The sequence below is a fragment of the Oncorhynchus clarkii genome, chromosome 1, assembly GCF_045791955.1.
Source record: "Oncorhynchus clarkii lewisi isolate Uvic-CL-2024 chromosome 1, UVic_Ocla_1.0, whole genome shotgun sequence".
NCBI lineage: Eukaryota > Metazoa > Chordata > Actinopteri > Salmoniformes > Salmonidae > Oncorhynchus > Oncorhynchus clarkii.
This window is the reverse complement of record NC_092147.1, coordinates 85,843,603-85,857,904: the sequence shown is the minus strand read 5'-3', so window position 1 is coordinate 85,857,904 and position 14,302 is coordinate 85,843,603. Positions and strand designations below refer to the sequence as shown.

The window sequence follows — 14,302 nt, the reverse complement described above, 5'->3', positions numbered from 1 at the left end:
CTATCCATAACCCATTCTATCCATAACCCATTCTACCCATAACCCATTCTATCCATAACCCATTCTACCATAACCCATTCTACCCATAACCCATTCTACCATAACCCATTCTATCCATAACCCATTATATCCATAACCCATTCTATCCATAACCCATTCTACCATAACATATTCTATCCATAACCCATTCTACCCATAACCCATTCTATCCATAACCCATTCTACCATAACCCATTCTATCCATAACCCATTCTATCCATAACCCATTCTATCCATAACCCATTATATCCATAACCCATTCTATCCATAACCCATTCTACCATAACCTATTCTATCCATAACCCATTCTACCCATAACCCATTCTATCCATAACCCATTCTACCCATAACCCATTCTATCCATAACCCATTCTATCCATAACCCATTCTACCCATAACCCATTCTAACCATAACCCATCCTTTCCTTGCACACCATTTGGTTCTGCACTAGTAATACAAACCAAAGAGAACTGTCAGACAGAGGAGCCATTTAAAGGGGAAGGATGTAGTCATTTCCCCTCATTAAAATGTATCTGTCTCTGTATAACAGGTGCTATCTTCAGCAGCTCTCTGTGCGTGTGTGGCTGTGCAGCTCGCTCTGGGGAGAACTGCTCTGCTCTTTAATGAGCCCCTTCTATGCCAATGCTGAGAGGAAGAGAGGGGGGGGGGGGGAAGAAAGGAGGGGTGAGAGGGTCTATTGGTCGTGAACAGCAGAGCATTGTCCCTCAATCCGCCGGGTCCTGTCCTCAGTGACCAGTTCTGGACCCCATATTCATAAAGCATCTTAGAGTAGGAGTGCTGATCTAGGATCAGTTTGGCCTTTTAGATCGTAATGAATATGATTAAATGGAGGGGACGGACCTGGTCCTAGATCAGTACTAAGATCACTTTATGAATACAGGCCCTGGTTGGCTTCTAACTGAGCACAAGATGGGATCTAGTCTAAAGATCACTTTATGAATACAGGCCCTGGTTGGCTTCTAACTGAGCACAAGATGGGATCTAGTCTAAAGATCACTTAATGAATACGGGCCCTGGTTGGCTTCTAACTGAGCACAAGATGGGATCTAAGCTAAAGATCACTTCATGAATAAGGGCCCTGGTTGGCTTCTAACTGAGCACAAGATGGGATCTAGTCTAAAGATCACTTTATGAAAATGGGCCCTGGTTGGCTTCTAACTGAGCACAAGATGGGATCTAGTCTAAATATCACTTTATGAATATGGGCCCTGGTTGGCTTCTAACTGAGCACAAGATGGGATCTAGTCTAAAGATCACTTTATGAATACAGGCCCTGGTTGGCTTCTAACTGAGCACAAGATGGGATCTAGTCTAAAGATCACTTTATGAATACAGGCCCTGGTTGGCTTCTAACTGAGCACAAGATGGGATCTAAGCTAAAGCCCGAGAAAGCGATGCACCTCATACCTCCAACTAAAGTGGGTCTGTGAAGCAGGAAGAATGTAAGGAAGCAGAAAGACACAATTCTTCAAGCTCTCTGTTTTAACTATTTACAATAACCTTGATTGAACTAGGCAAGTCAGTTAAGAACTAATTCTTATTTATAATGACAGCTTAGGAACAGTGGAATAACTGCCTTGTTCAGGGGCAGAACGACCGATTTTAACCTTGTCAGCTCGGGGATTCGATCTAGCAACCTTTCAGGCTACTGCCCCAACGCTCTAACCACTAGGCTACCTGCCGCCCCAAAAGGTTACAATGACGGCCTACACCAGGCAAACCCGGACGACGCTGGGCCAATTGTGCGCCGCCCTGTGGGACTCCCAATCACAGCCGGATGTGATACAGCCTGGATCCTAAAAGAGGATGTTGACTAGCTTCCAGACTGTCTAGGATATAAATTAATGATGTGCTATAGGAAAAGGAAGCTCAACTCTCTATCCAGTTGCCATCCATCCTCACACACTGCATTCGGTCTCTTGCCGCAGCACTTGAGGAGATGACGGTGTCTGTGTGCACATTCTGACTACAGAGAGTGACTTTAAGTGATGTATTTTGCAATATGAGAGCTGCTGTGGTAGCGACTGAAAAGGTTGACATGCCAAATCCCCACAGAGTCACAGTGTGATGACAAGGTTGACTTGTAACGTCATCAGCACTCATAATGAGTCCTTAGTAGACCCTGCTGTGTAGGAGACACATAGACACACACACACACACACACAGACAGACACAGACAGACAGACTGAAATACAGATACACAGACAGACCGACCGACAGAGACAGACAGACAGCCACACAGACAGACAGACAGACACACACAGACAGACAGAGAGATTGACAGACAGACACAGAAATACAGATACACTGACCAACCGACAGACAGATTCTGTATCTTCCATGCAAGCATCTGTTGGCGTCAATGTTTTCACTTCGGTTCAGAGATAATCTGCTCATTATCTCTTAGTTAGATGATGCATCTCAGTGCAGTCCTCTGTGGCTCAGTTGGTGGAGCACTGTGGCTTTGGTGCTTGCAACACCAGGAGAGTGAGTTCCATTCATGCAGGCACCACTCATTAGAAAATGGATGAAAGCTTTGGAAACTCGGCTTTGGATAAAATTGGTCTCGCCCTGCCATCACAATGCTGCTATGCTGTAGATCAGGGGTTCACAAACTTGGTCCTGGGGCCCCTCCTGGGTGCGTTTTTTGTTCAAAGATTGATGACGAGTTGGTTATTTGAAACAGCTGTGTTTAAAGACCCTGCTGTAGAACCACAGATTCTAAGTATCCTTCCACTGAGACCAAGGCTGCATCCCAAAAGGAACCCTATTCCAATGACACCCTATTCCAATGGCACCCTATTCCAATGGCACCCTATTCCAATGGCACCCTATTCCAATGACACCCTATTCCAATGGCACCCTATTCCAATGGCACCCTATTCCAATGGCACCCTATTCCAATGGCACCCTATTCCAAATGGCACCCTATTCCAATGGCACCCTATTCCAATGGCATCCTATTCCAATGGCACCCTATTCCAAATGGCACCCTATTCCAATGGCACCCTATTCCAATGGCACCCTATTCCAATGGCACCCTATCCCAAATGGCACCCTATTCCAATGGCACCCTATTCCAATGGCACCCTATTCCCTTTTTACCAGAGCCGTCAGAAAGGATTCACTCCCCTTTGACTTTTCACACATCTTGTTGTGTCACAGCCTGAATTTAAAATGGATTCCATTGAGATGTTTCCATCACTGACCTACACACAAGGCAAAGAAGGCCACCTATTGGTAGATGGGTAAAAAAAAAAATTAAAAGCAGACATTTAATATCCCTTTGAGCATGATGGTTATTATTTACACTTTGGATGGTGTATCAATACACCCAGTCACTACAAAGATACTGGCGTCCTTCCTAACTCAGTTGCCGGAGAGGAAGGAAACCGCTCAGGGATTTCACCATGAGGTAAATGGTGTCTTTAAAACTGTTACAGAGTTTAATGGCTGTGATAAGAGAAAACTGAGGATGGATAAACAACATTGTAGTTAATCCACAATACACACTAAATGACAGAGTGAAATGAAGGATGCCTGTACAGAATACAAATATTCCAAAACATGCATCCTGTTTGCAACAAGGCACTAATGTAATACTGCAACACATGTGGCAAAGCAATTCATTTTTTGTCCTGAATATGGTGTTATGTTTGGGGCAAATCCAATACAACACATTACTTAGTACCACTCTCCATATTTTCAAGCATAATGGTGCCTGCATCATGTTATTGGTATCCTTGTAATCGTTAAGAACTGGGGTGTTTTTCAGGATAAAATAATACACTGAATGGAGCTAAGCACTGGCAAAATCCTAGAGGAAAACCTGGTTTAATCTGCTTTCCACCAGACACTGGGAGACAAATTCACCTTTCATCAGGACAACAAATTAAAAACAATGTCAAATCTACACTGGAGTTGCTTACCAAGAAGACAGTAAATGTTCCTCAGTGTCCGAGTTACAGTGTTTACTTAAATATACTTGGAAATATATGGCAAGACCTGAAAATGGTTGTCTAGCAATGATCAACAACCAATTTGACAGAGCTTGAAGAATTTCTAGTAGTATAATGGGCAAATGTTGCACAATCCAGGTGTGGAAAGCTCTTAGAGACTCACCCAGAAAGACTCACAGCTGTATTCGCTGCCAAAGGTGCATCGGTAAAGTTTTGATTCTAGGGTGTGAATAATTATGTAAATGATAGCCTGGTTCCTCTCTAGGTTTCTTCCTAGGTTCTGGCCTTTCTAGAGAGTTCTTCCGAGCCACTGTGCTTCTACATCTGCATTGCTTGCTGTTTGGGGTTTTAGTCTGGGTTTCTGTATAGCACTTTGAGACATCAGCTGATGTAAGAAGGGCTTTATAAATACATTTGATTGATTGATGAGATATTTATGTACTTAATTTGTATTTATTTATCTAAAAACGTGTTTTCACTGTCATTATGGGATATTGTGTGTACATACAGTAGGTGGGTGAGGGAGAAAAACAACAATTTAATTAATTTTGAATTCAGGCTGTAAATAAGTCAAGGGGTGTGAATAATTTCTGAAGGCCCTGGATAGGGAAGTATATAGGGAATACGGTTCCATTTGGGACACTCCCTAAGTATCCTTCCCTGGCATTGAGATGAAGCCATGTGTTGTGTTCCTGTCCTTGGCACTGAGGGGGAGTCCTCAGCTCAGTCTCCACCGTACAAACAGTGACGCACACACACACACAGAGAGAGACAGACTGACACACACACACACACACACAGAGAGACAGACTGACACACACACATAGAGAGACAGACTGACACACACACACACAGAGAGAGACAGACTGACACACACACAGCGAGAGAGACAGACTGACACACACACAGAGAGAGACAGACTGACACACACAGAGAGAGACAGACTGACACACACAGAGAGAGACAGACTGACACACACAGAGAGAGACAGACTGACACACACAGAGAGAGACAGACTGACACACACACAGAGAGAGACAGACTGACACACACAGAGAGAGACTGACTGACACACACACAGAGAGACAGACTGACACACACACAGAGAGACAGACTGACACACACACAGCGAGAGAGACAGACTGACACACACACACACAGAGACAGACTGACACACACAGTCTTTTGCCCACTGTCTGGTCTGGTGCCATTGTGCCACACAAGTGGATCCCCTTTTTCCTGTCATGTGATTGGCTGGGTTTGGGAGCGTGACAGGAGAGAATGAATCGAGTCTCTCTAAAAAGAAATAAATAAACAAACAAACAAACAAACAAACAAAAAAATAAATACATACATAAAATAATAAATAAAGACAAATAAACAAATAAATAAAAACAAAACAATAAATAAATCAAGCAGAACTTACAGCTTATAACCAACCGGACAGGGAGTCCACAGGGTGAGTCATGGGCCGGACAGGGAGTCCACAGGGTGAGTCATGGGCTGGACAGGGAGTCCACAGGGTGAGTCATGGGCTGGACAGGGAGTCCACAGGGTGAGTCATGGGCTGGACAGGGAGTCCACAGGGTGAGTCATGGGCTGGACAGGGAGTCCACAGGGTGAGTCATGGGCTGGACAGCGAGTCCACAGGGTGAGTCATGGGCTGGACAGGGAGTCCACAGGGTGAGTCATGGGCTGGACAGGGAGTCCACAGGGTGAGTCATGGGCTGGACAGCGAGTCCACAGGGTGAGTCATGGGCCGGACAGCGAGTCCACAGGGTGAGTCATGGGCCGGACAGCGAGTCCACAGGGTGAGTCATGGGCTGGACAGCGAGTCCACAGGGTGAGTCATGGGCTGGACAGCGAGTCCACAGGGTGAGTCATGGGCTGGACAGCGAGTCCACAGGGTGAGTCATGGGCTGGACAGCGAGTCCACAGGGTGAGTCATGGGCCGGACAGCGAGTCCACAGGGCGAGTCATGGGCCGGACAGCGAGTCCACAGGGTGAGTCATGGCCCGGACAGCGAGTCCACAGGGTGAGTCATGGGCCGGACAGCGAGTCCACAGGGTGAGTCATGGGCTGGACAGCGAGTCCACAGGGTGAGTCATGGGCCGGACAGCGAGTCCACAGGGTGAGTCATGGGCCGGACAGCGAGTCCACAGGGCGAGTCATGGGCCGGACAGCGAGTCCACAGGGTGAGTCATGGCCCGGACAGCGAGTCCACAGGGTGAGTCACGGGCCGGACAGCGAGTCCACAGGGTGAGTCATGGGCTTGTTTTCTCTGTGTGTTGCCTCTTGTGTTTCTTCAACAGTCTCCGACTATAGAGGCAGATTTTATAAGCAGCGGGCAACCAGAGACATAAATATTGACCAGCAAATACATTCTCTACCCAATGCCCTGGTTTTATTATCAATCAATGTTACCCACGTCAGGATTTAATATCAATCAAAGTTACCCACGAACAACTGGTTAAAAGTAGTGCAAGATATAGGGAACACACACACACACACACACACACACACACACACAGTAAATCGTTTTCCACTTTACAAAAGACGAGGCAGATCAACTATGACACTGGGCATTATATCAAGCACTTTGTATTGCAACCCCACTGTATGATTTGTGTCGGGATCAACAACCTCCCATCTATCAACATTGCAATAGACGTCGGTGTTGTGTTAACTATAGACTAGTGTATCATTGTCCTTCAGAATAAGCCTATTACGAGAATATCTGTCCAAATGTGTCCGTGGGCATTTTCTACGCAACTAATACGTTATTGTGTAGGGCTGTGCATTGAATAACTGTGTATTGATTTAGACTAGCGCAGAAATGAAGGAGTAGACATTATTTAGGAAAAAATGAAGTGGGGCTCTATACTACTGTAACGCCAACTCGGTTTATATCGACATGACATGATGTTAGAAATCGATTAAGTCTGGAATAACAACCCAGCAAGTTAAAACATACAAGTGCATAACATGCTGCTAGAGCCTAACCAAAGCGTGTCTTATACACAGGGCGGGGTAGCCTGGGGAGGGGGGGACCAGTAACCGAAAGGTTGTTAGATCGAATCCCCGAGCTGACAAGGTACAAATCTGTCGTTCTGCCCCTGAACAGGCAGTTAACCCACTGTTCCTAGGCCGTCATTGTAAATAAGAATTTGTTCTTAACTGACTTGCCTAGTTAAATAAAGGTTAAAAAAAATAATAGCCTACACCTTATGACGAACTAATATATATATATATATATATATATAAAGCAGCAGATTCCACATAATGAAGCGTTGTTATAGTAACTGTATTATTATAACCTTTAGAATTGCATTCATGAGGTGAATTTGCGTTGTATTCATGTTGCCGTTGCATGTTATTGTTGCCTATCAGTGAGGCGCATTCAAGAGCGGGTCAACTGTGCCGCGCAATTAGCTACATTACCTGTCTGGTTATAAACATATCACCTCCGTTACTGCCTAGGGTTACCATCAGGTTACGACACACCCGGTGGCCTAGTCTATTCGTTCAACCTCACATCATTAGCCTACAGCGTAATATTTTCAATTTTATTCCAAACAAAATAGTATTCATTTAAAATAGCCAACTCACGTCTCTGAAGCGATTCCAGTGTTTGATCTTCCGGCTGTACTGAGAAATGGTTGATAGCCATTGCTTATCTTCCATGAAATTCCCTGCTTTTTCTCCCTCTTTCCCACCTTTCACTTCCACCTGCATCGATGTGCCGAACAGCACGACGGCTGGCAGCAGGAGGCAAACCACATCTCTCATCCCGACCATATTTGTGTTGCTGTTTTAGTAGCCGCTATATCTTATCCTGTCCTCTAAACCAAGGTTTTAACGATGCGATGTAGCCAGGCAGCCCGACTCGAATAGACTACGCGTTTCTCATAGACGAGTTTACAGCAGTGCGATCAGGGCAGAGCGAGCATGAATATGAGAGAGAGAGAGAGACGCCAGTGAAATATTATTCTAAACCGTGTTTCTAATTGAATGAGTGAAGCCAGCAATAGCCTAAAATGCATTTGACTCTTCCATTTAGTAGTCTAGTATACAAACAACACTGTCATACAATACTGTACTTTGGATGGTTATTTGGTCTTAATTAACAAGTAAAACATGTTTTAAAGTGTTTATCCCTCTTCTTATTGTCCTACTTGTCTTTAGTCTACCAAATAGAAATGTATGAATTATTGAGTCGTGCCAGCACACAGTCACAGTCACAGAACTGATAGAAATGTATGAATTATTGAGTGTACCAGCACACAGTCACAGGACTGATAGAAATGTATGAATTATTGAGTCGTGCCAGCACACAGTCACAGAACTGATAGAAATGTATGAATTATTGAGTCGTACCAGCACACAGTCACAGGACTGATAGAAATGTATGAATTATTGAGTCGTGCCAGCACACAGTCACAGGACTGATAGAAATGTATGAATTATTGAGTCGTACCAGCACACAGTCACAGGACTGGTAGAAATGTATGAATTATTGAGTCGTGCCAGCACACAGTCACAGAACTGATAGAAATGTATGAATTATTGAGTCGTACCAGCACACAGTCACAGGACTGATAGAAATGTATGAATTATTGAGTCGTGCCAGCACACAGTCACAGGACTGATAGAAATGTTTGAATTATTGAGCAGTACCAGCACACAGTCACAGAACTGATAGAAATGTATGAATTATTGAGCCGTACCAGCACACAGTCACAGTCACAGAACTGATAGAAATGTATGAATTATTGAGTCGTGCCAGCACACAGTCACAGAAATAATAGAATGTATGAATTATTGAGTCGTACCAGCACACAGTCACAGTCACAGAACTGATAGAAATGTATGAATTATTGAGTCGTACCAGCACACAGAACTGATAGAAATGTATGAATTATTGAGTCGTGCCAGCACAGTCACAGAACTGATAGAAATGTATGAATTATTGAGTCGTACCAGCACACAGTCACAGAACTGATATAAATGTATGAATTATTGAGTCGTACCAGCACACAGTCACAGAAGCAGTCACCGAAGCAGTCACAGTCACAGTCACAGAAGCAGTCACCGAAGCAGTCACAGTCACAGTCACAGAAGCAGTCACAGAAGCAGTCACAGAAGCAGTCACAGAAGCAGTCACAGTCACAGTCACAGAAGCAGTCACAGAAGCAGTCACAGAAGCAGTCACAGTCACAGTCACAGAAGCAGTCACAGAAGCAGTCACAGTCACAGTCACAGAAGCAGTCACAGAAGCAGTCCTTTACCCTTATTGATCGATGTGTTTTCTCTTCACTGCACCAGTCATGTGACACACTGTACATAATGACAATTAGTTGAATCAACTAGATTTGTTTTTACTTTGCTTATTGAGAAGTTAGGCCCGTTCCAGGACGGCCAGCTGTGAACGTCAACATTATGTGGCCCTTGCCAAGACGTGGTAATTAGCATTTCATCATCAATCATGTCATAATCATGCTGAACAAACTACAGAACTGCAGGAAGAGCGGAGATCCTTTTGATCGAACATACTGTGGTGCTAGCTAGACTGCAGCAGTGTGCCTGTGTGTGTGTGTGTGTGTGTGTGTGTGTGTGTGTGTGTGTGTGTGTGTGTGTGTGTGTGTGTGTGTGTGTGTGTGTGTGTGATTGCGTGTGTGTGTGTGTGTGATTGCGTGTGTGTGTGTGTGTGTGCGCACGTGTGTGTGTGTGATTCAAATCAAATCAAATCAAATTTTATTTGTCACATACACATGGTTAGCAGATGTTAATGCGAGTGTAGCGAAATGCTTGTGCTTGTGCTTGATTGCGTGTGTGTGTGTGTGTGTGTGTATGTGTGCACGCATCGCAACAGCAGCTGTGGGACCAGCAATCTAGTAAATAGGACAACATAGTACTGATGAGGGTGGTTAACCATGTTAGAGGGGAGACTCAGACCAGGACAACATAGTACTGATGAGGGTGGTTAACCATGTTAGTGGGGAGACTCAGACCAGGACAACATAGTACTAATGAGGGTGGTTAACCATGTTAGAGGGGAGACTCAGACCAGGACAACATAGTACTGATGAGGGTGGTTCACCATGTTAGTGGGGAGACTCAGACCAGGACAACATAGTACTGATGAGGGTTAAATCTGGTTCACCATGTTAGAGGGGAGACTCAGACCAGGACAACATAGTACTGATGAGGGTGGTTCACCATGTTAGAGGGGAGACTCAGACCAGGACATGGATGACAGGTCTGGTTGAGACCAGGCTCCAATCTACAGGTCGTCTGCTCTAATCCATCAACAGCCATAGTAGTGGTCACACGGTGGACGAGGCAGACATACTATGAGGGGGCTGACTCCCAAAATGGCGCCCTATTCTCTATATAGTGTACTACTTTTGACCAGAGCCATTTGAACCCTATTTAAAGGTAGTAGTAGATCACTATGAAGGGAATAGGGTGCATGTTTGGGATATAACCTATTACTGCTGCCAGAGCAGGGGAATCTGAGAAAGCCTATCTCTTGTGGAATAGATACATGTCCGTGGGCATCCAGGAGATTACAGTGATGTGGACTAGTGACAGCAGTAACATGTGAAGTAGAGATTACAGTGATGTGGACTAGTGACAGTAGTAACATGTGAATACAGATTACAGTGATGTGGACTAGTGACAGCAGTAACATGTGAAGTAGAGATCACAGTGATGTGGACTAGTGACAGCAGTAACATGTGAAGTAGAGATCACAGTGATGTGGACTAGTAACAGCAGTAACAAACTCAGCAAAAAAAGAAACGTCCCTTTTTCAGGACCCTGTCTTTCAAAGATAATTAGTAAAATCCAAATAACTTCACAGATCTTCGTTGTAAAGGGTTTAAACACTGTTTCCCAGGCTTGTTCAATGAACCATTAACAATTAATGAACATGTATCTGTGGAACGGTCGTTAAGACACTAACAGCTTCCAGACGGTAGGCAATTAAGGTCACAGTTATGAAAACGTAGGACACTAAAGAGGCATTTCTACTGACTATGAAAAACACCAAAAGAAAAATTAGGCATGCTGCAAGGAGGCATGAGGACTGCAGATGTGGCCAGGGCAATAAATTGCAATGTCCGTACTGTGAGACGCCTAAGACAGCGCTACGGGGAGACAGGACAGACAGCTGATCGTCCTTGTAGTGGCAGACCACGTGTAACAACACCTCCAAACGATCGGTACATCGGAACATCACACCTGCGGGAGAGGTACAGGTTGGCAACAACAACTGCCCGAGATACACCAGGAACACACAATCCCTCCATCAGTGCTCAGACTCTCCGCAATAAGCTGAGAGAGGCTGGACTGAGGGCTTGTAGGCCTGTTGTAAGGCAGGTCCTCACCAGACATCACTGGCAACAACGTCGCCTATGGGCACAAACCCACTGTCGCTGGACCAGACAGGACTGGCAAAAAGTGCTCTTCACTGACGAGTCGCGGTTTTGTCTCACCAGGGGTGATGGTCAGATTCACGTTTATCGTAGAAGGAATGAGCGTTACACCGAGGCCTGTACTCTGGAGCGGGATCGATTTGGAGGTAGAGGGTCCGTCATAGTCTGAGGCGGTGTGTCACAGCATCATCGGACTGAGCTTGTTGTCATTGCTGGCAATCTCAACGCTGTGCGTTACAGGGAAGACATCCAACTCCCTCATGTGGTACCATTCCTGCAGGCTCATCCTGACATGACCCTCCAGCATGACAATGCCACCAGCCATACTGCTCGTTCTGTGCATGATTTCCTACAAGACAGGAATGCCAGTGTTCTGCCATGGCCAGTGAAGAGCCCGGATCTCAATCCCATTGAGCACGTCTGCGACCTGTTGGATCGGAGGGTGAGGGCTAGGGCCATTCCCCCCAGAAATGTCCGGGAACTTGCAGGTTCCTTGGTGGAAGAGTGGGTTAATATCTCACAGCAAGAACTGGCAAATCTGGTGCAGTCCATGAGGAGGAGATACACTGCAGTACTTAATGCAGCTGGTGGCCACAACAGATACTGACTGTTACTTTTGATTTTGACCTCCCCCCTTTGTTCAGGGACACATTATTCCATTTATGTTAGTCACATGTCTGTGGAACTTGTTCAGTGTATGTTTCAGCTGTTGAATCTTGTTATGTTCATACAAATATTGACACATGTTAAGTTTGCTGAAAATTAACACAGTTGACAGGTAGAGGACGTTTCTTTTTTTGCTGAGTTTAAGAGGTAGCAGCAGCTCTCTCTGGAATAAATAATTGTTCTTATTACCCCCATGTGGATGTTGTGAGTCCCATATGTCCTGAGTGGGAGAACCTTGGACCCGCGTCCCAAGGTTCTCGGGGCGGCAGGGTAGCCTAGTGGTTAGCGTGCTGGACTAGTAACCGGAAGGTTGCAAGTTCAAATCCCCGAACAAGGTACAAATCTGTCGGTCTGCCCCTGAACAGGCCGTCACTGAAAATAAGAATTTGTTCTTAACTGACTTGCCGAGTTAAATTAAGATAAATCAAAACAATCACACCTTTTCCCCCTATGTAGTGCTCTACATTCAACCAGGGCCCTCAGACCTAGGGGGCATCCCAAATGACTCCTATTCCATGGTCAGAAGTCATGCATTATAAAAGGAATAGAGCAGCATTTGGGACACACATCGAAGTGGAATAATCAAGTGAGATGCTGCATAAAAGCCGGGCCATAATTTAGGTTCAGTCAATTATTTCTAGCGAGGAGGAGGGAAGAAAGTCTCAGAAATAATATTTTTGCCAGGGAAGACATTTTATTTAGCAGTTTTATCATATTCCCCTCACGTCTGTCTCTTGAGGTGAGCTGTGGAAGAGCTGATGAGTTTAATTGAAATGCTGGATTAATTGATGTCATCTCGGACTCTCTTTCTCCCTCCCTCTCTCTTCCTTCTCTCCCTCTCTCTTCTCTTTGTCTCCCTCTTCTCTGTCTCCCTCTTCTCTGTCTCCCTCTTCTCTGTCTCCCTCTCTTCTCTTTGGCTCCCTCTCTTCTCTTTGTCTCCCTCTCTTCTCTTTGTCTCCCTCTCTTCTCTTTGTCTCCCCTCCCTTCTCTGTCTCCCCTCCCTTCTCTGTCTCCCTCTCTTCTCTGTCTCCCTCTCTTCTCTGTCTCCCTCTCTTCTCTGTCTCCCTCTCTTCTCTCTCTCCCTACCTCTTCTCTGTCTCCCCTCCCTTCTCTGTCTCCCTCTCTTCTCTGTCTCCCTCTCTTCTCTCTCTCCCTCTCTTCTCTCTCTCCCTCTCTCTCTTCTCTGTCTCCCTCTCTCTCTTCTCTGTCTCCCTCTCTCTCTTCTCTGTCTCCCTCTCTCTCTTCTCTGTCTCCCTCTCTCTTCTCTCTCTCCCTCTCTCTCTTCTCTGTCTCCCTCTCTCTTCTCTGTCTCCCTCTCTCTTCTCTGTCTCCCTCTCTTCTCTGTCTCCCTCTCTTCTCTGTCTCCCTCTCTTCTCTGTCTCCCTCTCTTCTCTGTCTCCCTCTCTTCTCTGTCTCCCTCTCTTCTCTGTCTCCCTCTCTTCTCTCTCTCCCTCCCCCTTCTCTGTCTCCCCTCCCTTCTCTGTCTCCCTCTCTTCTCTGTCTCCCTCTCTTCTCTCTCTCCCTCCCTCTTCTCTGTCTCCCCTCCCTTCTCTGTCTCCCTCTCTTCTCTCTCTCCCTCTCTTCTCTCTCTCCCTCTCTCTCTTCTCTGTCTCCCTCTCTCTTCTCTGTCTCCCTCTCTTCTGTATCCCTCTCTTCTCTCTCTTCTGTCTCCCTCTCTTCTCTCTCTCCGTCTCCCTCTCTCTCCTGTCTCCCTCTCTTCTCTCTCTCCGTCTCCCTCTCTTCTCTCTCTGTCTCCCTCTCTCTTCTCTGTCTCCCTCTCTCTTCTCTGTCTCCCGCTCTTCTCGGTCTCCCTCTCTTCTCTGTCTCCCTCTCTCTTCTCTGTCTCCCTCTCTTCTCTCTCTCCCTCTCTCTCTTCTCTCTCTTCTCTCTCTCCCTCTCTCCCTCTCTCTCTTCGTCTCCCTCTCTTCTCTCTCTCCGTCTCCCTCTCTCTTCTGTCTCCCTCTCTCTTCTCTGTCTCCCTCTCTTCTCTGTCTCCCTCTCTTCTCTGTCTCCCTCTCTTGTCTGTCTCCCCCTCTCTTCTCTGTCTCCCCCTCTTCTCTGTCTCCCCCTCTTCTCTGTCTCCCCCTCTTCTCTGTCTCCCCCTCTTGTCTGTCTCCCTCTCTTCTCTGTCTCCCCCTCTCTTCTGTCTCCCTCTCCTCTGTCTCCCTCCCTCTCCC

General features: G+C 45.9%; 1 protein-coding gene across 1 annotated transcript in view; it reads right to left on the bottom strand.

Annotated features, from left to right (window-relative positions):
- LOC139418099 (testican-2-like) overlaps positions 1 to 7,925 on the bottom strand; it is a 97,428-nt gene extending 89,503 nt beyond the window's left edge. Inside the window, exon 1 of the mRNA XM_071167285.1 lies at positions 7,630 to 7,925. Coding sequence (XP_071023386.1) covers positions 7,630 to 7,818 — 189 coding nt within the window. The 5' untranslated portion in view covers positions 7,819 to 7,925. The remainder of the gene's footprint in view (positions 1 to 7,629) is intronic.
- Positions 7,926 to 14,302: the final 6,377 nt, after the last annotated feature.